The 27,816-nt window shown below is 40.6% G+C and overlaps 1 protein-coding gene across 1 annotated transcript; it reads right to left on the bottom strand.

Annotated features, from left to right (window-relative positions):
- Window positions 1-201: 201 nt before the first annotated feature.
- On the bottom strand, window positions 202-27,816 carry igf2bp3 (insulin-like growth factor 2 mRNA binding protein 3). Its single transcript, XM_057828776.1, has 15 exons — window positions 27,157-27,816; window positions 26,391-26,451; window positions 21,696-21,744; window positions 15,748-15,799; window positions 15,517-15,580; window positions 11,372-11,650; window positions 11,168-11,302; window positions 10,967-11,089; window positions 10,762-10,897; window positions 8,226-8,351; window positions 6,858-6,977; window positions 6,711-6,785; window positions 6,499-6,630; window positions 6,312-6,425; window positions 202-3,172 (listed from the first exon to the last, which is right to left on the bottom strand). The coding sequence occupies exons 1-15, from the start codon at window positions 27,329-27,331 to the stop codon at window positions 3,071-3,073; spliced, it is 1,743 nt and encodes a 580-aa protein (XP_057684759.1). The 5' UTR covers window positions 27,332-27,816; the 3' UTR covers window positions 202-3,070.

Below are 27,816 nucleotides of genomic sequence, written 5' to 3'. Positions count from 1 at the left end.
GCCATGAATCTGCTATGGCAGCATATAGATTTATTGTTCTATCAAACACAACAGTTCTTTTGACTTAAAATAGTTTAAAGAGTGCAAGAGCAGAAACTGCTTTTTCAGTCTTGTCTGTGTTTTCCGCCATAACTATAATTCATAAACTCAGCATCACACCAACAGAAGACACCAGGTAAACCAATTATTTTTTTTGTCCTTTATTCAGAGGCATTTGACAAGTGGAACTGTGTGAGGGGGAGGTGAAGGGGCACAAGCATGTTTGCAGATGGGGGAGAAGGGAATTTCATGCTGTAGTTAGATCACTTTCCCAAATAAAAGGAGGGGGGAAACCCCGATCCCTGATATCAGTCCCATTAGAGAATGTTACACAGCCAAGAAATGCTAACAGAAGTAAATAGCTACCAAGAAAAAACAAATCAGCAATTGAGTAGCATTTGTGAAAGACAAAAGGGAAACAAGACAGGACTTGTATCTATTTTTGCAGTCTTACAAATTCGAGGGAAAAAGGCAGGCCCTTAAAAGAAAAAAAAAAAAAAAAAAAACTGTAGTATTTTATATCAACCAACTATTGAAAGCTAAATCAAAACAGGTGATTTGACCTTTTCTTTCCACAAAAAAAAAAAAACAAGCATAAAGTTCAAATACAAGGAAGCCACACCACCAAAAAAAGCAGAAAGACATGGTGATGGTCGGAGGAGTTCAATTAAGCCAAAAAGAGTACATATAAATACTGAAAATATTTTTTTTGATCACTTTTGATAAATTTTCTCAATTCTAAAGAGTACATGATTTTTATTTGACGTTTTCATTCATATGTGGGGAAGAGAGCAAGAGGAGAGGGGTTAAATTCTAACAAATAGAATGCCTCTACTTCAAATACTTGTCTAAAGAGGTAGATCAAAATAAACTGCCGAGAAAAGAGGGGGCGTGGGTGGAGGGGGTCATTTAAGTATCACTTGTGCCACTCAGTAAAGCGTGATGCTAGCATGGCGCGCTCGTGTGTTCTGGAAGGGGTGGGTGGGCTGAGGTATAGTGCGCGCTGGCGCTCAGTGGGGGCGGGGAGGGGCAACAGCAGCGGCACGCCGACCGCCCCCCCGCCGCGCCCCCTTTAGCTGAGGTAGACGGCGTTCTACTGTGGAAGCATGGATACACTCAACTTCTACCACAATCAACATATTTACATTCGGCATGAAGACCAAAAAAATGAAATCAATTTTTCTAGTCAGGTATTTTTTTGTATTTCTTTACGCTTTCCTTATCCCTCCAAAGTCAGTCGGTGTCACTAAAATAACAAGGTTACACTCGTGGGTCACAGATCAAATTATGATTTCGCTATAGCAACTAAAGAAAGAAAAACGCATCCATCAGTGCGACTCCCCCTACCCTCACCATGCAGCGATTGACGATAAACGGAGACGCGAGCTCGCTATGATGGTCGGTTCGGGGCCTGGATGTAAAAGATGGAGGCGGGTGGGTGGGTTGGATTTTGCGGGGGTTTAGGGGGGGCATTAGAAGCGTTAGAGTCCACCCTTGCTCTAACAAACCCGGACCACAGAAAGGAATCATATTGGATGGACAAATTAAAGTACCATTCCCGATCAAGTCAATCCCAAAACTAAATGGCATTGCTGTAAAAATCATGTACAGTTGGCATTGATTCGCGTTAGGTGTTTTGTCATTTTCTTCAAAAGAGATGGTTGGACCTTCCGGGGAAAAACTGAGGCGATTTCTCTCTGGATACTCGTGTCGTCAGCCGCCAGCTGAGGCGTGCCAACTCTGGCTCTGGGGCTGTTATGTACAAATAGACGTTTATGTACAGGGTCATCTTTAGTCACTCACACACATGTACAATGCCACCATAAAGCACTAGAGTTGAAGGCAAGGGTCAGTTGGCAGCCGACCGAAATTTTAAATTTTCTTAAAAAAATAAAAATGTTCAAAGACTATCAGCTTTATAAAGTATACAAAATACCACAAAAGCAAAATAAAAAAAAAAAAGGAACATTTTTTTTCTTATATAGTTATAATCATTTTTTCTCTCTCTCTTCTGAGGTACTAGATCCTGAGGTAGTTAAGTAAAATGCATATTAAATTGGTTTTCCCGGGCAGCAGCATTTCAGCACCATTTCCCCAAAGTGTCGGTCACGGCGCTGCCCTCACCTCTAAATATATATATAGATATACATATGTGTGGTGTGTGTTTATGTCTGTATGTATATATTTATATATATAGAATTCATCTATTTATTTAGGACTATCTATAAAATGCATCCGAATTTATAAAATGCCACTTTCATTAAACGGGCAGGACACCCAGTTAATAATCCACCCCGTCGTGGGTCCTGGCCTCAAACAATCTTTCCCCTTAAACGTGGCCCTACCAATTGGAGCCAACTCTCCCCCCAAATAAATCTCTGGCGGTCCCACCAGGACCGTGAGAGCAATGCCTTTTTTTTTCCTTTCTACAGAAAAACTCAGGAGAAAGCTTCATCAACCAATTAAACACTGAAAAGTATCAACCAAATCTGAAGTCAACCAAAACATCTTTGTCGGGTTTGAAGGATCACACCGAAGCGGCGATAGGAGGGGGATCCTCGTTTCTTCTTTGTGTTGCAAAAGTTATTTAACAATAAAAATGGGGGAAGGGGGGGAGAGAGGGAAAAAAAAAAAAAAAAAAAAAAGACACGCCCTTGGGGTGAGGAGGAGGAGAGCGGTCGAGGGGTGCGTACGCGTGAGGGCAAGGTGACGTCGATGGGAGCCCTCCGATACATTCCTACACTGATGCAGAGGTGAGGTTGGTGGAGGTTGAGAGAAGAGGAGTGGGAAGAGGAGGAGTAGTAGTAAAAAGGGGGCGTTTGTTGGGGGGGCTCTTTGCCCCACTTGAACGTTCAGGTGAGACACGGAGGGGTTTGGATGTTTTGGTAGGCTTCGAAGAACCCGGAACCCCTGAGATGAGCGTTCGTAACACCTCGTCGTCCGACCCCTGGACTCCGCCGCATCCGTCCGGCCAACCGTCGTCGTGAGTCGGGCAGCTTCAGTCACCGTTTCCTCCGGGGCACGCCGGAATCTACTTCCTGCGGGGCAGGGGGGGCTGTGATCCCGGCGCAGGCTTGGGCTGTTGCTGTCTTCGCACCTGAGCCAGGATCTCCTGAATCTTCCTTTGGGCCAGCTGAGGACCAAAAAAAAAAAATTTGTTTAATTAAACTTTTTAAAAAAGGTTAACGTAATGTATTACAGTGGTACCTCTGTAACAGGGGTATATCAAACTTGCAAATATTGTATGTTTCTATTAGAGATGTCCCGATCACGTCATTTTCAAAGTATCGGAATTGGCAAAAAAATATCGGACATGCCTTTTTTAATATACATATTTTAAATTAAATCATTTTCTAATTGTATTTAACGTTACAGACAAAATGTCTTGCACTCATCCAGAGTCTTTAGTTTTGGCTTAAAATGGGGCTGTCAAATTTATCGCGTCAACAGCGGTAACAACATTAAAATATTTAACGCAATTAACGCATGCGCTGCACTACCCACTCACGCATTGTCGCATTCGATCTATAATGGCACCATATTGCGTATACATAGAACTAAAATGCAACGTAAAATGAGTAGAGAGAATTTTGGCAGCCTTTGAAGCCTTTTTTTAATTGGCTAAAGCCTTACAATCACTCTCTCAACAATCAGAAATATCGTGAGAAGCAATGTGGGGAAGAAAGGTAGTAGTTGATCTTTTTCTTAACACCCTATTTTATTTCCCAATGCTGAGAAGATATATCAATTGGTACCATTACGCACAGTCATGGTTGCACTTCCCATCATGCATTTGAGCAGAAGTTAAATGGCTGAATTATCATTTACTGAAAGCTCAAAAATCCACTAGATGGCAATATTTAGTCACAATATACAAAGTCACATTTGTCCTTTAAGAATTACAAGTCTTGCTATCCGTGGATCCCTCTTACAGAAAGAATGTTAATAATGTAAATGCCATCTTGAGGATTTATTGTCATAATAAACAAATACAGTACTTATGTACTGTATGCTGAATGTATACGTCCGAGTTTTATTCATTTTTTTCTTAATGCTTTGCCAAAATGTATATGATTGGGAAAAATTATCGGGAATGATTGGAATTGAATCGGGAGCAAAAAAAAGCAATTGGATCGGGAAATATCGGGATCGGCAGATACCCAAACTAAAACGATCAGGAGCAAAAAAACATGATCGGAACAACCCTAGTTTCTATTTTATAATTACACAAAATTTGGTTGTTATCATATTTTCTATTTTATTTCCATCAATCCTTCAAAATTGGAACTTTTTGTTTGTATGTTGTTTGCAAGGGCGTAGATTTGCATGGGGACGGTAGTGACATAACACTAGCAACTTTTCAGGATGCTCAAATTGTCCCCACCAACCTTTAAGCAACCTAATATGTATTATATAATGAGTTCAGTTACACAGATAATTTAGATTTGTCTTCCAATATGTTGTAGGGAGAGAATTAACCCTACCATTATTTAGTGAATTATTTTCTTTATGTTCAAACTTACATTTACCCCTTTTCACTTGCTGAATGCGTCAGTCCACCCCCCCGAAAAACGCAGGTTTGATTAGCTGATGACTTGACCCACCAACGACACACACACGCAAACACACCCCGACAGAAATACATGCCGCCTTGTCCGCCCCCCTTGAAAAGGAGGGACATTGGAAGGTTTTTTTTTCGCCCAGCAGCAGCCACTGTAAGTAATGTAAAAAGACGTCAATGTAGTGGAGGTGGGGAACACATCATAAATTTTGCTATTGGAAGTCCGACCTGCATCAGAGTTAGCATAACATTAAACTGTGTGAATTTGCTAACATGCAAAACTCGAGTAGAAAGCAGCTTAGAGAGAAGTGTCCTATTTGTGTTTTCTACTGTTAACGTTAATTAAAGTGTGAGGAATCCAGGAACACGTGAGCAAGAAGCTGCTTTGAGAGAGACGAGTGCTGCATAACCTCATATGTTGCCAACACAACATGCACAAAACAATCATAATTAACCAGGTACATTAAAAAAAAAAAAAAAAAAAAAATGGATGCTGCGAGCTACCCACACTAGCGGTGCGATGCACTGGTCGATCATGATGAACATAATGAGCACCCCTGGTTTAGCATATGAATTAATTAGGTTAATGAGTGAGCCAAAAAAAACATTCTTTAGAATCGTTTTTTTTTTTTTTTTTTTTTTTAACAAGTTCAATAGCTGCAGTTTGTACTCGGCATGTTCTTTTTTGAAAGATTACTGGCAGAATACAAGCAGTACTAGCATTGGTTGTATGCGAGCGCGCTTCTATGTTGACCCCCTTCCGGTTTACGATGGTGACGTCACGCAGCTTTGCGATCCAAAAATAGTATTCGTGCGGTTTGCCATTACACAGAGCAAAACTAATTATATAAAAAAAATGTTAATAATGTAACGAATCGGGTTCTAATGTGGCAAATGTGTTTGCATGGTGTACCCGAACGCATTTTAAGAGATGGGACTTTTTACTTTGTTCAGCTGCTGCAGGAGACAGTAGGCGTGTTGTGTTGCAGTAATTGATGGAATAAATTATTAGAAACCTGACGAAGCTGGCGATGTTACCACATTAATATTTGTCACCTTACAAAGACTGGCGAACGGAGGAGGACCGCTGAGATCATAGTCTACGGCCTTATTATTGAGCCAGTTCATGGATGCGCAGCCCACGCTCATTTTTCTGTAATTTCCATCTTCAATTCAAAGGTAAGCGTCACCTTTTTCCTTTTTTCCACCACCTGCACTAGCATTGTTGGAACCCATGTTGACTTCTCTCACAAGAAAATCTGCCGTGCGTCAGTCTTGCGGGGAAAAAGAAACTGCGGCGCTGTCATAGATCGTCGTATTATGAGCATGTCGTAGGATGTAGAAACAAATGGCGAGTCAATTTTTACCTCTGATGTCGAAAAGATAGTGTGTCGAGGAACCACTGTATATGATTTTGGAAAATCTGATCAGTAATCAGTGGGTACAGATAGTGTACTTTAATACTATTGGTTAATACAAAATAACATTTTAAAAATTGTGTTGAGATTTTTTTCGGCCACAAAATATTTAGCCAAAATGTTCATCATTATTGAACAAAAAAAGTCAAAAGTTTTATGAACGAACGGCGATTTTTCCAGGAAATTTCCTCAAAAAATAAAAAATAAAAATCAACTTCAACCATTTTCTGGACAAAAGATCTTTTTTCCTCCGACCCAAAAAATTACTTAACATTTTTAGTAAGGAGGCATACCTGGCATGCAAAAAAGTGTCCACTGATCTTGACGATGACCTGCTCATTCTCATCAGGAGTTTGGTCCCGGGGCACCACCACTTCAGCGCATGTCAGGTTCTGTAACTCGTTTACCTGCAAGCATTAAAACCAAACTTTTAGGAACCAGTCTTATGGGCATTCAATCAAATGCACGCTTTTAATCTACCGTCTTTCCACCCTTTCCGATGACCCGTCCAGCGGCGAATGAGGGGACCTTGATGTGAGCCTCCAGCTTTACCTCCTCCTTAGGTCCAAAGAAGTTCTCCTCTTTCAGCTTGCCAAAGATGCGACATTGCGCCTGTCGCAGAAGAGGGAAACAGTAATTAACCTTTGGACTAAGGTTTTAAGTGTTTTTTTTTTTTTGCTAGGGTACAACACCTTAAACTGAGCCTCTGGTGGTCCGACAATTATGACCATCCTCTGTTTGGGATCCATTCCTTCTGCGGGAGCAATCTAAAAGACAGTCACTTCTTTTACATGTTTCCACCAAAACGCTTGACTATTTAAGATCGTCTTTCGACTCACTTTGATTGAAGCTCCGGCAAAATGTGACAGCTGCTTGATGTGTTGACCCTGTTTTCCGATGATGGCTCCCACGGCAAGCGCGGGGATGAACAGGTGGACCGTTTCAGACTCCGGATGTCCCTGGAGAAGGGGAACATATTACGGCTAAATGAGCCAGGATACAGTCACTCAAAAGTCCTGTCAGTTCATTTTATAGCTGACTGGGGCTTTGGCAGTTAATCACACTGTTTCATTGCCACTGACGGCAATAGACGTCCAATCCATTTGAGCTGAGAGGGCTAGCATCGAATAAACAGTTGTTCAATCACAGCTAGCCCTCCCAGTTCAAATGGATTGGACATCTATCGCTATGAGTGCTGGCAAATGAGTTTAAAAGGCTTATCAAACACTGTTAGTTAATGCGAAAATGGATGAACAAACTGTTCAGCATATGATAAAAGCAACAGGTGGCGCTGTAACACAACATTTAAAGTCACTTTCAGTCTTGGCAAGAATAACGGGAATAAAAACACTGGAATTAACTAACTCCATCTATCATCCGTGCAATTTCAAATAAACGAAATTAGCTAGAAATATGACCTCTTAGCATTTTTCCCCGCGCCATTTTGGGTGATTTAATTTCATTACATGAAATGAGAAATGCTAACAGCTAACATTTGGGGCTAATTTTGTTTTTTACTTGAAATTGAAGGTTGACCAAATGATTCACAGATGGTAAATATTGGCAATAAATGTCAAAATGACCAGCAATTCAATTAAAAATTATTTTAAATCTACATTCAATAATGAGGAGCCCGTCAAAGTCATACTGTGGATAAAACCTGAAGGCTTTGAATGTGGACATAGCAGATGCTCTCATGCAAAATGCCACAGCACATCACTTGCTCCCACTCAAAAGACGCAACCAGCTTTCCCCAGCGCTCAAGTCAATCACAAACTCAAACATTATTGATTTTGGATTCAGACCAATACACCAATCAATACGGAAACTCAGGGCCATCAACTCGCTTCGACTGCTTCACGTCAAGGAACTCTTCCTTATCTCCGACACGTAACGCTACGTCGGCGGGTTAAAGATCGCACTTGGATGAGGTCGAGGGGCAACTCGAGACCTTGTTAGACGCAAGCCGCCCTGCCAAGTCATCCCGCAGCGAGCAAGCCGTGCAAAGCTCATTGGGACAGGTGACTTACAGCGAGGGGCTGGCTGCCCGCCGACATCATAGAAGCCCAAAATGGACCCTCGCCCCCGTAAGGACTGCACTACAGGAAGAAAGACACGTGAAACGGCAATGCTGCGGACCTACGAACTGCCGCTGACTGACTCAACCGACACGCACTTTAAAGTCTATTTAACAGATTGTCACTTACTCCGAATCCAGAGCAGCCAGCTCCCGGAGGTGGTACGTGGGACATGGATGGACCCATGCCAGGTGTGCCACTGGGAAACAAACCTAGAGCGTTCAAGTTCAAGCCTGGAATCAGGTTGGACTGGAGCTGTGGAGAAACAAAATGTTTAGTGTACCAAAATACCTAGACATTTTTCGCAGTCGGCCATCCGGGCATTAATGACGTCACCAGCCACAACAAAGTGTCGCCATATTGAAATGGGGGCAAAAAACAAGTCACAACCTGTCATGCATTGTAGTACAAACTCATTGAACTTTCGTCTTCTTTGCGGTCTATTTTTCCGTCAAGTTGACTAAAAGTTGTGTTGCGGGTTGTAACACAAGAGTTCGGAGCCGCATTTGAAGTTCTTCATTCTTCCTCGTGAGAAGAAAAGGACAAGCAAATGGCTGAAAGCAATCGAACGGTAAAAGAAGACTGTTCAGTGGACCCATAGGCGGATCTACTATTCAGGCAAAGTAGGCGATCGCCCTAGGCCCCCTATTGGGGGCCCCCAACCAGATGCCCATGCCCCAACGAGCAAGGGCTTGGGCCACCGGAGCCAGCAGCACCCCCAACTATTCGTCATGTATAATTATATCAGCATACCAAACAAAACAAAAAAGAAAACCATTTTAATGCTGCATTTATATTATCTCGCCTCCCCCCCCCCACACGCACTACAATGGACTGCTCCACGACGACGGACTGAGTAGACGCTTAGCTTCATTTAGCGCCGTTTAGTTTCGCTTAGCTCCGTTTAGCATCGCTTAGCTGTTCGTTAAGATTCACTTAGCTCTCCCACTCTTTCTCAAGCCACTAAGCTCGCCATTTTTACAGCTCACTTGCTACTTTGCACGTCGGCTATCGTTCATTTCGAACACATGAGCGAACGTTCTTTCCATGAGAGCCAAAGTGCAGTGAGGGAGAAGTTGAGAACAGGCCTCTAAGGTCTCTTAACTTTCTTCTTCACACCGAACATAAAATACACGACAGCACACCCTGTGGTAAAAAAAAATTGCAGTACAGTTCCAATCAGTCATACAATAACACTCAACAGCTGGTTAACAGCATTTGCTAACAAAAAAAAATTAAATCGAACGTACCTCCAGTGAACATTTCAAAATAAAAGCACGTTATGTTCGTCAAATAACGATTTCTGGAGTTAATCCCACATACTTCAGAATATAATATGTTGTGTAAATACTACAGAATACAGATTCTACACTAAGAATAGCTTTCAAATGACACGACAAATATGATTGGCAATTAATTATTTACTATTATGTATAGTAGTATACTATAATAATAATGCTAGAATTTTTTTTTTTATGAATGGTTTTGAAAAATGTTGGAAAGGCAAAGTCAGTGTTCTGAATCTGTTTACTTTCCATTCTTTTGCTGTAGTAAATGTCAGCATTTAACCTCATTGTTTATTTGTGATTATTTTTACATGATTATTTGTACTTTAAGAATTTAAGTGTTCCAAAATAGTTTTGTGAATAAGCGTCAACAAAAATTTCATTGCTAAATTAGTAAAAAAAAAAAAGAAAATTATTAGAATGTTCGACTAATCGTAAAACTAGTCAACTGACTAATCAGGAGAAAATTTGTCATTTAGGACAGCACTAGTGTACCGGAACATATTTCCTCCACACCCTTCTCACCTTTTTAACCCCTTACCCACGGAGAGGGCCCCTGGATATGTTCGCCTTAGGCCCCAAAATTGCCAAGTCTGCCACTGCGTGGACCATTCTCGCCAGTGGGAACCTAAATCCAGGCACATTTACGTTTGCAGCCGACATTACTGGTGAGTAAACTTTAATCGATTTTTTTGCCCCAATTAGCTGCTAGGATTCAATAGACTAGGCAGTGGTTATTATTACCGTAACAGACAACTCGCAAAGCGTTATTTTTTTGCCGTGAACTGCTCTGATTGGTCAATCGGTATATTATTGGCCTGGTGGGAATTGGTTATTTTGCAGTGACGTGACTAATGCGCTGCATTCTTGCCTCGTGACACCCCATTTAGTTGTACTACCACGGTTCGCGGCTATACAACGCTTGGAGGCTTATTACCGGTTAGGGGTACAGCAGAAATAATCACTCCGTATATACTACCAGTACATATTCCACATAATTGATAAAGGTCAACTTACTGGGTGACTTTATGAGGTAGTTGTAGATGTTTCCGAACTCCACTGCAGGCAATTCCTTTGGATTGTTTATCCAGCTATCAGCTACGACTTTGTATGGGCAGATTTGCAGGCCAATACATGCTAATTTTAACTTGTATCGTCTCTTCGCGTCTGTCAGCAGTGACCCGTGATAATAAGACGTTTTTATGAAAAAAAGACGCAAAACACAGATGAAATGTATGAATTTCAGAAGACTATTGTCCACAGATGTTTACCTGTGCGTGCCCCCATCTCAAAATGGCGACACATTGCTATGTGAGATGACGTCACCGTGACATCACGCCGACTGCGAGAATTGTTCAACAAAAATAAGGAGTACTGACATTCATGGCAGCCATGTCACTCTCGTACGACTCTCTGATCTTCTTCATCACTTCCTCTTCTGCTCTCGAGCAGGCCTCGATGGAGCCCTTCACTGTGATGGTGCGCTCTGGGTTATATATGGTCAAGTCCTGTAGACTGGACAGAACGAGCAGTGTCAGAAGATTACAGATTGGCGGCGTGGCACTGAATGAGTTGAGATCTTACGGCGAGATTGTGATTTTGGTCCCCGTATCCTGTTCGATTTTCTTCAGGTTTCGTCCTTCCTTACCAATTAATCTTCCTACAAAGGTGTTATGTACTAGAACTTTCAGTGGGATCTCCTCAGTACTGCAAGACAAACATGTGACTTCTAAACCAGCTCAAATGTTTGATTTTTCCACTTTCTTACGAGGCTTTAAAACTCACAATTTTGTGTCAAGTGCTTCCTTCTGCATGATCTCCATTAGAGTTCTGCAGGCGTTCGAACAACCTTCAGCTGTGGAGTGAATGGTGATGGGCTTCTCTGCAGCACCTGCGTTCTCTTTCCGATGAATGTCTATCCTAAATTGGCGGATTTAAAGCGATGAAATCCCGGCACATTCAAAAGCGATTTCTCTTCTCACTACTGACTTTGAGTGGGTCTGTTTCGTGACATTCCGGATGGTGGCGCCTTCCTTGCCGATGATGGCCCCGACGAACTGCGTGGGGACGAGCATGCGCAAGGGGATGTCAGACTGAACTTTGGGTCGGGCGCCGAGGCTCGGCGAGCCGGACCGCGGCGGTCCGCGGGCGTTGAAGCCACGGCGACCTCCTGCCGGAGGACCTTCCGGGGCAGCGTTCTCGTCTGGGATGTAAGACACCTTCAAAGCGCAGTTCTCCATCATGGAGCCGTTGAGCTTCTCGATAGCCCTACCAAACACAGGTCACTGTCAGGGACGGTCACGTCATGTGGCAACCCCCGATATCAATTCGATCTTTTTTTTAATTACCGTAATGTTTGGGCTATAAGGCGCACCTGACCGTAAGTCACCACCCACCAAATTTGACACGAAAATGGCATTTGTTCATAGATAAGCCGCACTGGACTATAAACCGCAGCTGTCCTCACTGTATTATGGGATATTTACAGATATTAACAGGTATATTTGACAGCTGCATCACATGACTGTCATAAGACCAAATGAACAACCATGAAGCTTGAAGTCAACACTGTTGTTGTCCAACATGCCTCCTAGCATGCAGTGCAGCACTACGTAAATGACTATAAAATTCATGTTCTGTTCTAATTATTTCTTCGGACACTATTCCAGTTTCATTAATTGCTAGTTATGGGATATGGTAACACTTTATATGACAGTAGCGCCATAAGACTCAATCATAATTATGACATGACATTGTCATGAACATTAATGAATGCTTATAACAGATGCTATTTAGTGTTATCCGGCAAATTGACACTTGATGACATCCATCACAAGCATTCAGTAATGCCACTGATAGTGCCATGTCATAATTATGACGGTCTTTTGACAGTCTTATGACGCCACTGTCAAATAAAGTGTTACATATTAACCCAAGTGAATAAACAAATAAGCCGCACTGGACAACAAGCCGCAAGATTCAAAAGGAAGGAAAAAGTAGCGGCTTATAGTCCGAAAATTAACGGATGTATTTTAAATTATGGTTATTTTAAAATATTCTTTACTGAAAATTTAACTCTTTCAGGGATAGTAGTCACTACAGTGGATAGCTATTCAAAATTTGGCACTTTACACCTTCAACCCTTTATACAGTCAGTGACAGTTTTTGGTAATTTAAACAATTACGTATACTGTGTATATTAATTACTAATCATTGTTGCATTTTGTATATTGTTTTTAATACAATATTGATGCAAACTAAATTCAAAAAGCAAATACACACTGGTTACATCCCAAGTAACAGTCCCCTTCTCCATAGTACAGTGGTACCTCTACGTACAAAGTTACTTCGTTCCAGGACAGTCTTTGTAAGTCAAAATGGTCGTACGTCGAGCAGGATTTTCCCATAAGAATACATAACTATTATTTCGTTCCAAACCGAAAACTTCTAAATTCTCAATAAATATTGATGTTACTAGGGCTGCAGCTATCGAATATTTTAGTAATCGAGTAATCGACTGAAAATTCTATCGATTAATCGAGTAATCGGATAAAACAAATATATTTTTAGGTGAAGAGCAATTATAAATATACATGAGAAAACAAGACATTTCATCTAATCTTGAACCATTTTCAGTCAATCAATGTCTTTATTTTCGATGTATATTGTTGAAAACAGCCAACAATTGCATCTCAGATGTAGCTAGAATTAAAAAAAAAAAAAAGACTAATTCACTGCTTTCACTCAAAAAAACTTTTAGATCTTATTTAAAAAAAAAAAAAAAAATATATATATATATATATATATATAACCTAAAAATGCCGTTACGCTTGATAACACACATCACTTAAAAGTTAGGATTTTTTCCCACGTGTTTCAATTGAATTTCTCTTTGTGTCAACTGTCAAGCCATTTTCAAGTTCTAGTTAAGTTTTAAGTTAGTCTAAACTGTAAGTCCTGATAGGATTTTGAGTTTTTGCAGTGTTCAAAATAAATGTATGATACAGGCTGTACTGGAGCACATTAGGGACCAGTGCTACTTGGTGTTTTATCCAGCAATGACTACTGAGCTAAAATTGATAGTTAGCATGATAAAGTTTTTATTTTACACCCTCATCACTCCACAATGCTATGTTATGTTAAAGCCTGTATGTAAGACACGTTAGCCACGCATCGACAGTGGTCATAATTAATTGAAACCTAGCCCTCCGCAGGGCTAACTTTATGTGAGCTAGTAGCGACAGTACGTTAATCTTATTTATTAGCGCTTAGCGCTCTTTACTAGCGCTTAGCGCTGTACTGCTTTAAGATGGCGGCTGTTTAATAACGCTGCCCAGACGCGGCCGAGTCTGTCATTGCCCATCTAGCTCAACATACATGTGATCTTTATGAGACGCATCAGACGCTAGCTGTTACCAACGTAGCATCGTGCGGGCTAGTATTTGGCAACGTCGGCGTCGTTTGTGGCGGCTGTCAGCTGCAGTAAGTTTTTTTTTTTTCCTTCTTCCTCTCCGCACGTGACAGCGCGTTGTCCCGCATTAAAAGTAGTCCGAGCAAAACGTGATGCTTAGAGCTGTCAAAATAAACGATTACTCGAGGTGAATAAAATTACTCGGATCAGTTTTTAAACTCGAGTTACTCGAGTTGCTCGAGTACTCGTTTCAGCTCTAGATGTTACTATTGCAAATATCAATTACAAAGAGTAAAACAAATACATTATGAATAAAGATCGGAATAAGAATAAAATAATAATAACACCTGTAGTGACGTAACAAACCGGGTTCTAATGTGGCGAATGTGTTTGCGTGGTGTACCTAAACGCATCGCGTGGCTGACTTGATATAGTGAGCCTTATTAGTTTCACTTTACTTGCTGCGGGTGCCAATAGGCACAAGTTAATAGAATTAATGACTAGAAACCTGAAGAAGCTGGCGATTTCTTTGGCGATGTTACCACAATAATAATTGCCACCTTAACTTGTAAAGACTGGCGAATGGAGGAGGACCGTCATAGACAGTCTACGGCTGTATTGTTGAGCTAGCCATATCACTGATGCACACCCTACGCTCATATTTTTCGATCATATCCATCTTCATCTCAATGGTAACGGTAAGCATCACCTTTTTTCACCACCTGCGCCAACATTGTTGGAACCCATGTTGATTTCTCTCACAAGAAAATCTGCCATGCGTCCATCTTGCAGGAAAACAAAAACTGTGGTGCTGTCATAAATCGTCGTATTTAGAGCATGTCGTCGGGTGTAGAAACAAATGGCGAGTCAAATTTTACGTCGGATGTCGAAAAAATCGTGTGTCCAAGTGATCGTATGTCGAGGTACCACTGTATTTAACTCATTGCATGCCATGGATGGCGATATACGTCCGATCCATTTTGACTGAAAGGCACAGATGAAAAAAATGTTTCGCCCCTCCAAGTCAAAATTGGATTGGCCACCGTAAATGGCAGTCAACGAGTTAAATAAGTGCCTTCTAAGGTTTGGAAAAAAATATCATTTTAGATTGAAAGTTTTGACACTTTTTTCTGAGCATATGAAAAATATTAGACAAAAGGTTTATTCCGATTGGCTGTTTTCGCGCACATTTCCGCCACATTCCTTTACGATAGTTAATTTTGGAGGATATTTCCAAGTCGCAGCTGTCCCCAGATGAGCGCTTTGCTCAACAATTTTACACAATTTTTTTCAATTTGTCAGTGGGAAAAGCTCAACTCAGATTGGCTGTCACACACATTTCCACCGCGTTTGAGGAAATTAGCTCACGACTTGACCGAAATGCTAGAAGACCTACATTTTTTTCTGATCATCAAATCATCATATAATTGTCCAGCACTACTCTAAAGCTGTGCATGTTGACCAACCTTGACTCAGACTGATGCTCACAAATGGAATACTCATTTACAGCAACAATTACCCAAAACATAGCTGAACTCATTGCCAAACACGTGAAATTTATGTACACTAGGGGGCACTCAATGCCAAATTTAACCCCATTTACCTCCATAGTGTTAGTTTTTCTACCATTACAAATGAAATGGCCTTGCCTATTAATGCCAAATAATCATTTCTACGTGGAAGAGACATTGTGAAGTGACTGCGTGTATGAACGTATACTCACTGCCTGGCTTGGTCCTTGGCGGCATATCGAACATTGACAACTGCAGTCTCTGTGTCAGTGTTGACTGAAGGAGTACACAGCAGAGACATTCAATCGTCATCATTGACCGTTTAGCACTCTCACACACAACTCAATTTCTATTTATAAACTGATACAGTCGGAGGTTTTACACATTGCGCATGCATAATCTACAATCAAAAAGGTGCTGCTAAAGACCAGAGGTGTGCCTACCTTGTTCACAGCATTCTACAGCACCGTACTGGGCCAGCACGCCATCTAAAACCTAAAGAAAACAGGGAACGCAAAATCATGATTAGGGAGATTGATGTCCTTTACATTTGAAGGGCGGGAGGTGAATACCTGCTAATGAGTTGCATACATATTACATTTACGGGGGGGAAAAAATACATTTGATTGATGAATTTTACTTGTAAACTGGATAAAACCAAAAAATGTCATGGTTAAGTATTACTGTTCGAATCCCATTCAAACGAGCTGATGGCGACCCTATCTTTTTTTTTAATTGAACAACATTTTCACTGTAGTTGCTTCTAGTGTTTTAACAGTACACTGTGTAAAATCTAAGACGTTTTTTTACGCTAATTGTGACAACAAGTGCAAGTTTAGACTTTTTAGAGCCATTGAAAACCACTAAGAAGATAATTTAATGCCAATTTGGGACAAATTTTACAGCTAACCTCACAAGGGGAAAAAAAAGTACCATATTTTTCAGGCTATAAGGGGCACCATCAATGAGCGCGTTCATTTTCATACACAAGGTGCACCTTATTAGAAAGGGAATTAATGTATCTATGTATTGCATTTGTACCATTTAAAAATGGAAATAATTGATTTATAAGTTTTATGGGTCTGACGAAAGACTGATGTGCATCTTGAGCACTTTTCTAGAGGAATACAATACAGTTATTCTCCAACAAAATAGGTTCAAGGTCATTAAAAGCAACCAGAATTCGTATATAAGGTACGGGATTGTAAGGCACACTGTCCAAGGATTTTAATAGCACCCTGGGCTGAAAAATACAAACTCCTAGAATGGGAGAAAATGCATTTATTTGCATCAGCAGAAAGAAAATTCCATCCAAAGAAAAATCCCCATGTGTATTTTCAGATGCTATTTTATTCATTTGTCCAAAAATCTCATACGCCGAAGGACTGTAAGCCACACAATGCAGCACAATTTAAGAGCTACCCAACAAAATTCAATGCCTTCTTAAGTCACTTCATCAATTGTAGATTCAAGGCTTGTTGAGACCCTTTGTGTAACACAAGAAGGTAAAAGTGCTAGAAAAGACTTCTACATCAGCATTGGCTGAATTTTTAGAAAAAGGCAAACACTTAAAACAGCACATCTCATAAGAAACTGCAAGTGACTTATGTTACATATGGTAAATGCATGAATTTGTCCAACAAACTGGCTAACTGAAAAGCATTTTAGTCATTTGGGTGGTAGGGAAACTGGGAAAAAAAAGGTGAGCTCCTTCCTCCGAAAATTTCCAACGCGAAGCGACGTGTCGAGTTGGCCACCTGGAGCCCGGAGGATTTGAATTTATCGATTTGGCCAACCGAGGGCGAGAGGGGGAGCGTCGGATCTAAGCGGCGCCGAGACCTTTGACCATGCTCGGTTGAACCCGAGGCCACACCCCCGAAGAGCTCAACCCCACTTTCTAGCCAACAAGACGGCCCCCCCTCTTCCACGCACACACACACCCCTGAGGCAAGCCACCAACCAGGCGGGCTCCCGCCTCCCCCGCAGTGTCAAATCCCAGTCATTGGCCGCTCCTCCGACAAAATGCGGCGCCACGCACCGGCTGGCTGAGCCTTCCGTCCTTCGGCGGGGGCCAGCCAATGGGAATCCAGGCCATTCAGGAAAAGGGTGGGGTGCATTCCAGCAGGAAGAAGGTGGGGTGGGGGAGGGTGGCCAACTCATGCTACACATTCTGTGAATCAGAGCACATGGATGGGAAGGAAATGGTCCGGGCCCACCCACCCGCTACGGCTTGTGAACACGCCACTATTCTCGCTGGCGCTCTCACGCCGAGGAGCTGCGAGTACCACGGCCCATTGTCTTAGATACCTGATAAGATACATACTGTATGAGGCCTTGGCATCAAAAGATCCCAGATTAGCCTATTTTTCCCCCCGCGATCTCCCTCCCCCAACCTCCCGAGGGAGAGGGAGACCTCCTCGTCACCTTTGGAGAAGGCAACCAGCTCCCTGGGCTGAATGCAGGCAACATGTGTGGAGGAGCTACAGTTGAAGGGACATGTGGAGGCAACGCAAGCCCATGTTTGATTAAATTTTTTTAAAATTAAACTGACCAAGCCTGAAAACAGTAAAATCCTCACATCACATATGAACAAATGTGTCATTGAGGAAACAATTATTCTTTCCCCAAACGGAACAATAATCCGAGCCCACGCCGTCACAAGCTAACATCTTGTAGACCGTAATTGGGACAATTTTTATACAAAAGCAGCAAGAAACTAGCCACACACACAAGTTTCCTTTACTATTACTATTTAAAGCTCCGACTTGCAGATTTACCGTATCCCTTCATGTAGGTATGGCAAGTATATTGATGGGGTCTTTTTAGTGGACACAGCATGGAATATAAATCAAACATTTCTACCGCTCGCACACTGTTGCTCAATTCTCTCCACATTTTGAGAAATTACCAATTTCAAATCCAACATGGTGGAAGCACTGTTTACACAGTCGTGTTAAGTTTATTGGAGATCGGTTTTCTTTAAATCCTTTATAGGGCAAGTGACTATTTTTAGTCATATAAACTAAACGGCATAAGTATGTAGACTTCACATTTTCGGTCATATAGGCCACAATATTAACATTTAGCATGGCCTACATCGCCTAAATATGATTTCCAGCTGCGTGGACACCAGGTCTCAATTTCAATTTATTTCTATTCATCTTTTTTTTCTCCCGATTAATACACGCAATTAAAAAAAAAAAAAATGTTTACAAAAGCATTAAAAAAAAAAAAAAAAATACACACTGCTTATGGCACCCAATAGCATTAACATTATGATTTTTTTTTTAACTGCCTACCATTGACAATAACAGTCGTCCAATTCATTAGACTGAGGACTAGCTATGAATGCTCATGTTTCAGTGCCATTGGCTGTGTTAGACGTCCATCCATTTTGACTGAGGGGAGGGGCGAATGAACGGAACAGTTAAAATGGATTGAACGTCTAGCACTCATCTGCAGCAAATCAGTTCAGCAAGTGCCCTGCAAAGGGTTAAAACACTTTCTTTTGCCAATCCTAGAGAGCATGTCGGCTGTTGCTTGGTAATAACAGTATAGCACATTTTTGTGTCATTTTTAAAATCCTCTAGTACTGGTAAAGGACGCAATGTACCAAAACACTTGCACCCTTTAATTTTGCGCAGCTCTAAACGACTTAACCATGAAAGGACTTAAGTAGTTCATATACAGCACTGTTATTGTTTTGAAACATTGTATCTTAAAATAGTTTTTTTCCCCCTTTTTTTCCCCTCACTTGTGCACACACTCCCAAGCAGACCGTCTCAAACACACTCACAAAGATACACACACAACCTCTAGCTGTGGATGTTTTAAAAAAAAAAAAAAAAACAACATTAAAGCCATTCATGAATTTAGAAAGTACGTAGTAACAAATTTACGAAAAACAGCTTTTGCATTGCCATTATGAATTTCTCATTAATCATAGACAATATTCGATCTGCAGATTTTTTCTGTGCCTGTTCAGCCGTACACCAAGGCTGGGCGATTTTAAAATCGAGATTGATAAATTTTTTTAGTTCCCTCTCTGATCAGCCGTTTCGTATTTTATCAAACATAACATGGAAGATTTTAAAAAAAGTCCCTCAAAAAGAGTAATGTGACAGTTTAAAGACATTAATCGCACTCCAGTTGAAGTAAACTAACACCAAACTCGTAGGAAAATTAAACATTCTGAGCATTATAATAGATAATATTTTCTGAATGCACCCAGTATCTTAATTCTAATATACTATAAATTGGAACACGCCGATCAAGCGCCAATAAAAATTAGCATTGATTTGCCTTAACTCTCGAACCATACAAGCGCGACCTCATTTCTTTTCACAGACAAGAATACAAACTTATATTTAGATGCTCTTTTTACATGCCCCAAAAACAAGTTACATCATCCATCGACTTAGAAAGATAACGCATTCTGTCATAACTACTACTTCTTCCACTAATGAAACATCGCCAATGCTTCTCCGCGAAGCACTGCCTCCCAGTGGCTAATATGCGCACATACTCAAGCTTTTTTTTTTTTTTTTTTTACAAATTTCGATGTTAAGATATTTTTCCTTCACTTATTTGATTTATAATTGACTTTGCATGTCAATATGTTACTGTCAATTACTAGTTATTAAAAAAAGATGCCCATTTCAAAGAAATAATAAATGTTAATTGAAAAAGTCTTAAGGGTGTCTTTATTATCCCTAAAGGGGCTGCCTCTTACTGAGAGTTATTTTTATGCATTATATATGTATATATATTTTTTTATATATATATAAATATGGCAGAAAACACTCAGGTGACTTGAAGTTCCGCTCTGAGACCCCCAATTTGGCCAAATTTCAAAATTGTCCGATATGCATGTGTGATACATTATTGGAAAACTTAAAATCTAAATTTTCTGGGGGAAGAAAAATTTTGAACAGGAAGGCATTTAAAATAAATAAATAAATAAATAAACAGCAAAACCTATCTGGAGGTGAGAGCAGAATTACAGACGCCATGACTTTAAAGAGATATCGCGTACGTCTTTTCGATCCAAAAACTCCATGTAGCATGTATCACTGAGTGTCAAGACAGCTGTGAATGGCCACTGCTGGATTTTGGGGGGATTTTATGGGTGAAACATGGCAATATAAAAAGGGTCGTGATGCAGAAAATCGCAGACATCAAGGAGTGGTCGAGATTTTATTTTTCATTTATTTATACTTTTAATCGCTCTTTTTCAAATTTTCTTTGTTTGGATCGATTATTTGTCATCTAACATATCGGACAAAATGCGACAGTAAGAAAAAAAATACAATTAAGCGATAGTTATGAGGTAGATATCTGACTTTTTTACAGACACTATTTTTTCATTGTGATGTAATTTGTTTAAAAGTTAAAAAAATTATTTACTTGCATATTTTAAATTTGTTTTTTTTTTAACGAAATAATAGACATCAATTAATGATTCTAAGCAAAAAAATGACTGACATTTTGAATAATATCATTAATTACCTTCGTTTTATGGCTGGGTTGAAACAAAAGCTGTTGCGCGACGTCTGTAAACGGGGGTTTCCAGGGTAAAACGGACATATTAAAAATAGTTTGGGGGCTTAATGCGACATGAATCTGCTATGGCAGCATATAGACATTGTTCTATCAAACAACAGTTGTTTTGGCTTAAAATACAGCAGTTTCTTTTAAAGAGTGCAAGAGCAGAAACTGCTTTTTCAGTCTTGTCTGTGTTTTTCGCCATATATAAATACTGTTTATTCTTGCCTTAGCATTTTTCAGGGTACTGGTTCAAATATTAAACATCACAAGTGTAGTTTGCAAGAGAAAGTTTTCAGTATCAATTTCATGTTAATAAGTGAATAAAATGCTAAACTTTGCTCTTGTCTTATATTTTTATTGCACATTCTTTAAAGCTACCAGTTAAAAAAAATAATACAAAAATCTGGTTTTAAAAAAAAATGCAAAAACAATCTAGATTGAACAATGTGAGGGACAATAAAATGTGGCCAGATTACCCAGCTCTACTGTACACACGTACACTAGCTGTGTTTAAGGAAACCAAGAAGTGGATTAGCTAAACAAACACACAGATTCAATACACCAACAAAAGTATGCACCAATCCGCTTCAAGAACTAACGACATGATTTTTTTTAAATTCTCCATTGCTTCTTCAAATTTGTAGTGCATTAAAAATCCACCTCTCCAAATTGTCACGTCATAATGTCAAATCATTTGTTCCAACCACAGTTGGCCCACTGCATGGCCTGAGCTGAATCCATGTGTAAACCAATAAAGCATGTGCTACATTGACCCCATCTTCAAACAAACAAAAAAAAAAAAGGAGGCAAAATGAGAAATGAGACAAGTTTGAGTCTAACTCACCTCCCACCGCATGTCAGGCGGGATGTTCCTGATCTGCAACTTGCAGCTTCTGGGGAGAGAAGAAGAGATGTTATGTCTGTGTATGGATGTTTGATCTGGGAAAACTGGCAGTAAATGATTATACCGTACTTAAGTGCTATTGTCAGCGATAGACGTCCAATCCATTTTACCTGGAGAGGTTGGCAGTTATTTGTACATGGCAGCGATTATTCGCTGCCAGCCCTCCCAGTTCAAGTGGATTGGCTGCCTATCGCCGTCAGTGACATTAGAACAAATGGACAATTCAATTGGAAAAGCCAAAACAATAAAACAACAGATTTAAAGAAATGGAGAACACCAAGTATAAATGACCATGTAAAATACAGGTTGCACAAAGTTTAATAATTGGCCATTTCTTATACCTCTGATAATGAAAAAAAAAAAGTTTATTTAAAATAAAAATTAAAAAGAAAAAAGGACACCGCTTACATATACAGCTATTGTGTGACAAATGTGGCGTCAGGACATGCCATGCACATGACACCACATAAACGCTGGTACACTCGTAACAGGTGAAAAGTAGCTAGGAGAATAGGTGCACACTCTTAATAGTTTCTGTAAACTTTAATATGTCGCAGTCTTTCTCCTTTACCCGTCTGACTCTTATGAACCCCGCTTCACTTCCTAGGTCTATTAAAGCTAGTTTCTTTAATAGCCACACGTACTACAGTACAATGAGTCACCAATGTGTGACAAGCTAAGATCCTCAACTTTGATTGGCTAAAATAGGTGCATTTTAAAAATGCTATTTCGCTTACGTTCAGGAAAAAGTGGCTTTAATTGACATTTTCCTCCACTATTAAACATTGGAAAAATGAAATGCCGTCTTTTCAGTGTATTAAACTAGTTTCTTTCTCCTGGGATGTACTTGATCAAACTCTTGTCTATACTTTTTAAAGGATTGCCAAAAGTGTTCTAAACAAAAGTAATCACTGATGTCCCCTTGAGTGACTCTCACTTTTCCAGGATCACCCAACTGTTGTGTCGGGGAGGATAAAAGGGAAGACTGGTTCCAAACTGGAAAGGGGAATAATGAAATCCGTGCACTTGTTCATCCAGCGAAGATGAGCGGAACAAACAGTGCTGACGTGTTCTAAAGTCACGTTAGTCATTAAACGCGTTGGGCGGCACAATTAAGAGAGCACGAAAAAGTAGCAATGCGTGGAGGCTTTGGAGTGTTTGCCTGCTGGAGGAGGTTCTATAGAAAATGGCACGTCGAGGCAAAGTTCGCCGCCAGTTGACAAACCTGAAGGGCTGTAACGTACATGAGGCGGCCGTGTGTGAACGCAATGTGGAGGACTTTAAAAGAAAAAAAAAAAAAAAATCTGGAAACAAATCAGATGTAATTTACTATGATGTTACATGGGCCGAGGTGGTTCTAAAAATTGCCAAGAAAATTGACAGATAACCTCCGAGAGGAATTCTAGCCCTTTCCGGCCAAGTGTGTGCCATTCCTGGCTGATCCGTCTGTCCGTCCCACCACCCTCTTCCACCTCCTCCTCCTACTACTACCCACACATTCTGTATGCTCTGCATTGCGGTGGGAACACCGTGTGAAATGTGCAAATGCACCAGGGCCGACCTATAGCTCCACAGACAGAAGAAGTCAGGCCGGGTTAGGAGGGTGGGGTGGTGTTAAGAGAGCCGAGTGGGGGTTGGGTTCTCTATACATTCCCCGGTCCCCATGCAGCCTTTGATTTGGGGATGGGTGATCGGGGTGTGGTGGTGTAAGGGGGGGGGGGGGGCAACTAGTCCTGTTTCAGGCAAGGGTAACAAGGGCCCACTCTACTCGGTGGGGGTGGGGCCCTGTTACCATGGACACGTACAAGTCCACTGACAGGAACATGTAGAGCTGGGCTAAAAGTGGGAGGGAGGAATGACTGAGGTTGGTTTGTCATGTGATGGCCGAGAGAGTTGGGTTCCTTATCTACTTTTTCCCAATAAAACTAGTTTTGTACATGTTAACCAATAGGTACCAATGTTCAGCAGAACTTTGAAAATTATATATACAGTTTATATATTTTTCAAAAATATTAAGACTGAACTAGACATCCACCTCAGTTGTGCTAGTCAACATTATTGAGTGACTACTCAAAGTTCATCCAGACACGTACAGGTTCTGACTGACTAAGTTCCCCGTTAGCCAGGTTCTGCAGCCTGGACTATTCCGAGGGCCCATTTTAAATGTTCTGAATCACCCCAAAAAGAAAAATGCCTTGTGTTCGGGGATGACTCGCTTTGTAGCTCAGAACATTCCGAGTATGGTGACTCAATGACAAAGACTGTTGCACATTTGGGTCTTCGCCGGCCCCCGAACCTCATTCACAAAACACGGAGAAATACAAATACAAAGCCTACGTTGACTTATGCCTATAGGTAGAGTGTTGAAGTTGTAGTGCAACAAGGGGCCACATTCATATCCCCCTTGATTTTTTTTTTTTGCAGGTGGGGCCCCACAGTGACCTTGTGACCTAAAATCTCAAACCAAAGAACCATCTTCACACAGTATTCAGTTTCTCATTTTAACTGTAATACACATGCACCAAAATGAAGAGAGGATCATCATAAAATTAACAAAAGTGATTTTAACAGCAGTCTCGCACACACACACACACACACGTAAACACTACCCTCGTATAGCCAAGCCATTTTTTTCCTGTACATGTGACTCAGTGGGGATTTTGGGATGTGCCTGCTTCATTTTATCCCCACCGCCCCCAGACACAAACGTGACCCTGGAAGTACTAACCCTAACCCTCGTATTTAAAAATAAGCACGTAACTGCAACTCACCCATATAATTTGTAGGTGAACACATTTTTCCAGCAAAAACAGTCTAATCAAAAGTTACTTTATTTCTTCAACGACAAAAATGCATAATTTACAATACGTGCACCCTGCGATATGTAACTTTTTTTTTTCTTTTTTTTTTTTTTTTTTTAACAACAATGGGATGCTCATAGCATTTGTATCTAGTTAACCCACAAGACTTTAAGGTTACTCTTTGTCACATTTTCTCCCGATCAAAAAAGTTCTATATTTTTTTCCTAAAGTTTGCCATTACCAGAAACCAATTTGTCATATTCACCACAATAACTATACAAGTTCATACAAGGAGTGTATTTATTGATTGAATTACTAAACAAATCCATAGTAGTACACCCCATGTTCTTTATTAACCCTAAAGTGGACACTTAAACATGCTCGAATGCTCAGACAACTAATTTGTCATATTCACCACAATAACTATACAAATTCATACAAGCAGTGTATTTATTTAATTATTAAACAAATCCATATAGTACACCCAATGTTCTTTATTAACCCTAAAGTGGACACTTAAACATGCTCGAATGCTCAGACAACTAATTTGTCATATTCACCACAATAACTATACGAATTAATACAAGCAGTGTATTTATTTAATTACTAAACAAATCCATATAGTACACCCCATGTTCTTTATTAACCCTAAAATGGACACTTTTAAACATGCTCAAATCTTTTCTGAATGTTCATAACACTTCCCTTTTCCTGAGGAGTCCAAAGGTTAAAGACATGGTGATTGGCCAAGCCCCCTCCTCCCATCCCTCCCCCCAGCTGATATTTGCAGAATGCAAAGAATGGCCCAGTGTGTGTGTGTGCGTGTGTGTGTGTGTGCGTGTGTGTGTGTGTTGCCTATACCATCCATTTAGACTCATTAAAACTTGTTTAATTTCACAGTGTAAAGATTTTTGGAAGTGAGTGAAACTCAACACTGTTATTATATAAACACACACACTCTTGATACATATACAATTGACACAAGCATTTTTTGTGAATAATTGATTAATTATTCCAACAAATTTTAGGCCACTTCGTAAAAAATGTTGGCTTGGGGTTCTGATGGAGAAACTCAAATTACATTTACTAATAGTTTTAGGGGCAAAACGCACAACCTCATTTTTTAGTACGTTCCCAAACGTGATTGAGGCATTTTAACATAGATAATTCAAACAGACCAAACGTTACACACCAACTACACACTGACGTGAAATCATGAAACACATTCAAATGAAAAAAAAAAAAAAACAAGATGAGGGTGCGCCAGCCATACAAAATACGAACACATGAAGCCCATAAATATGCGTTTTTACGGCAAAAACCACAAACGTGGTTAAATTGCATCTGCCGTACAAGAGGTGGAAACGTGTGTGCAGTTGTGCAAGAGGTTTTGCGTGACTTTAGGGCTTCCCATTCTGCTTTTAGCGTCCATCTCATGCAAGGAGAAAAAAAGGAAGAGGGGCGGAAGCCAGTAGTGACGGAGCAGATCCTTCAAATGGACGACTCCATGAGGCCTGTGCTGCATGCATGAACAACATTAACTCGTGAAGCTCCCCCACTTTTAATACGAGCTTTTGGGATGCCCTGCTCGTGTGTGCACAGGTTATTTTTAAACAATCCAAAAAAAGAAAAGAACAAAAAATTTGACGGTTGAGCCTAAAAAGCAGCACCCCACAGTCACGGCGGAGAGGAGGGAGTTGCTACAACAAGCCATACGCCCCTTTTCATTGACCCCCACAACATTTAGGGGGGAGGGGGCGATATAAAACACACTTTTAAAAAATAATAATCAGCCAACTTTCAGCAAAAGGAGCACTTTACGAGAAACCCTTACCTTTGACGTTTTGGCACAGAGTGTTCCACATCGAGAAGTTTGCCATGGAGTTCAACTTTCCCTATTTAAAAATAAAAAAAATAAATAATCACGCATTAAATCGTTGCTTGTGAAAATCATTTCTGCTTTTTCATTTTATCACAAGAAATTCCACAAAAATTCACGGTGAGTATACTAGCAAGATAGCCACATATGGTTGTACAATGGCGAGTGGCAACGACGAAAACGTTTTAATTCACAAATATTCCGATAAAATATCACGCCCTTTACGGCAAAGAAAAACACAGACATTTACAACATTAAACGAGCGTCCCTGAAGCAAAAAAAGCTAGTATGTGCTCTTCATAGTTGGCCTACATTTGAGCAACACAATTAAACCACCTGGTGTGTCAGCATGAGCAAAATGGCTACACGACACAACGAGCGACTTGTGGCCACAGGAGAAGATTTACTAGACTTTTTCACATCAGTTTAGCATTTTTAAACCATTTGAAATGTTTCGCAAAGGAGCAACACGAGAAAACCCACATACACACACACACGACGACGACCTCTAACCCGAACCCGTGTAACGGGCCGCAGCGAGGTTCGAATCATGAACACAATCTAGTCAGGATTATTTAAATAAATGAATGAATGGAATTACACGAGTATGAAAGGGGAAAAAAAAAAACACATACTTTGAAGTGTACGTATGTTTAAATGGAATCACGGGTGCCACACGCCCCCTTTAAAACACACTTTTCCGACGTTCCAAACGTCTCACCTGAAAGAACATCGATGGCCTTCATTGCAGTCTTCTCGTCGGGGCAGTCCACGAAGGCATAGCCAGTTTTGACCAAAAAGGGACCACTGTGGGGAATGTTCCACGTCTCAAAGATAGTTTCGAAGTCCTCCTCGCTGGCCTCGGCGCTCACGTTGCCAATGTATAGCTTATTCATCTTCACAACTCACAACAACACATGCAAAAAAAAAAAAAAAAAGAAAAAAGAAAAAAAAAAAAAACACCTAATAGTTCCGAATGCGTTGGAGTAGCTCCAAAACAAACAAAAAAGGAAAAGAATTCCCCGTTAGTAGACTACGGAGTGGACAGATAGATTTAAACTGGCAGCCTCGTAGTAGCTTCGCGCTCCCTCGCCTCTCGCTGCCTCTTTCACCGCGCAATAAATAAACGCTTAATTATTAATCTTCCAAACGACGACGGGCCGGCTAGGGAAGGGGAAAAAGGAGGAGAAACTACTTTGTGTCTTCCCCCGAAGAGACGGACAATGTCACACAACCGCGAAGGCAGGCACCCGCCTCTGGGTCGACTGCAACCAAGAAGAAGAAGAAGAAGCGACGAAGAAGAAGAAGGGGAGGAAAAAATCCGCTCCTATTCTGTTTTTTTTTTTCTTGAATGAGCCACGTGTTCAAACTACAAATCAGC

This window comes from Corythoichthys intestinalis, chromosome 22, assembly GCF_030265065.1.
Source record: "Corythoichthys intestinalis isolate RoL2023-P3 chromosome 22, ASM3026506v1, whole genome shotgun sequence".
Lineage (NCBI taxonomy): Eukaryota > Metazoa > Chordata > Actinopteri > Syngnathiformes > Syngnathidae > Corythoichthys > Corythoichthys intestinalis.
Note: the sequence above shows the minus strand (reverse complement) of the source record. Positions and strands in the feature narration are given on the sequence as shown.

Bases quoted from the DNA above. Each gene is read 5' to 3' on its own strand.
- igf2bp3 (XM_057828776.1), bottom strand. From the start codon at position 27,331: ATGAATAAGCTATACATTGGCAACGTGAGCGCCGAGGCCAGCGAGGAG. The intron at 21,745-26,390 runs GTAAGGGTTTCT...TTCTCTCCCCAG, and splicing joins TCTGTGCCAAAACGTCAAAG to AAGCTGCAAGTTGCAGATCA. The intron at 10,898-10,966 runs GTAAGATCTCAA...CGTTCTGTCCAG, and splicing joins ACCAAAATCACAATCTCGCC to TCTACAGGACTTGACCATAT.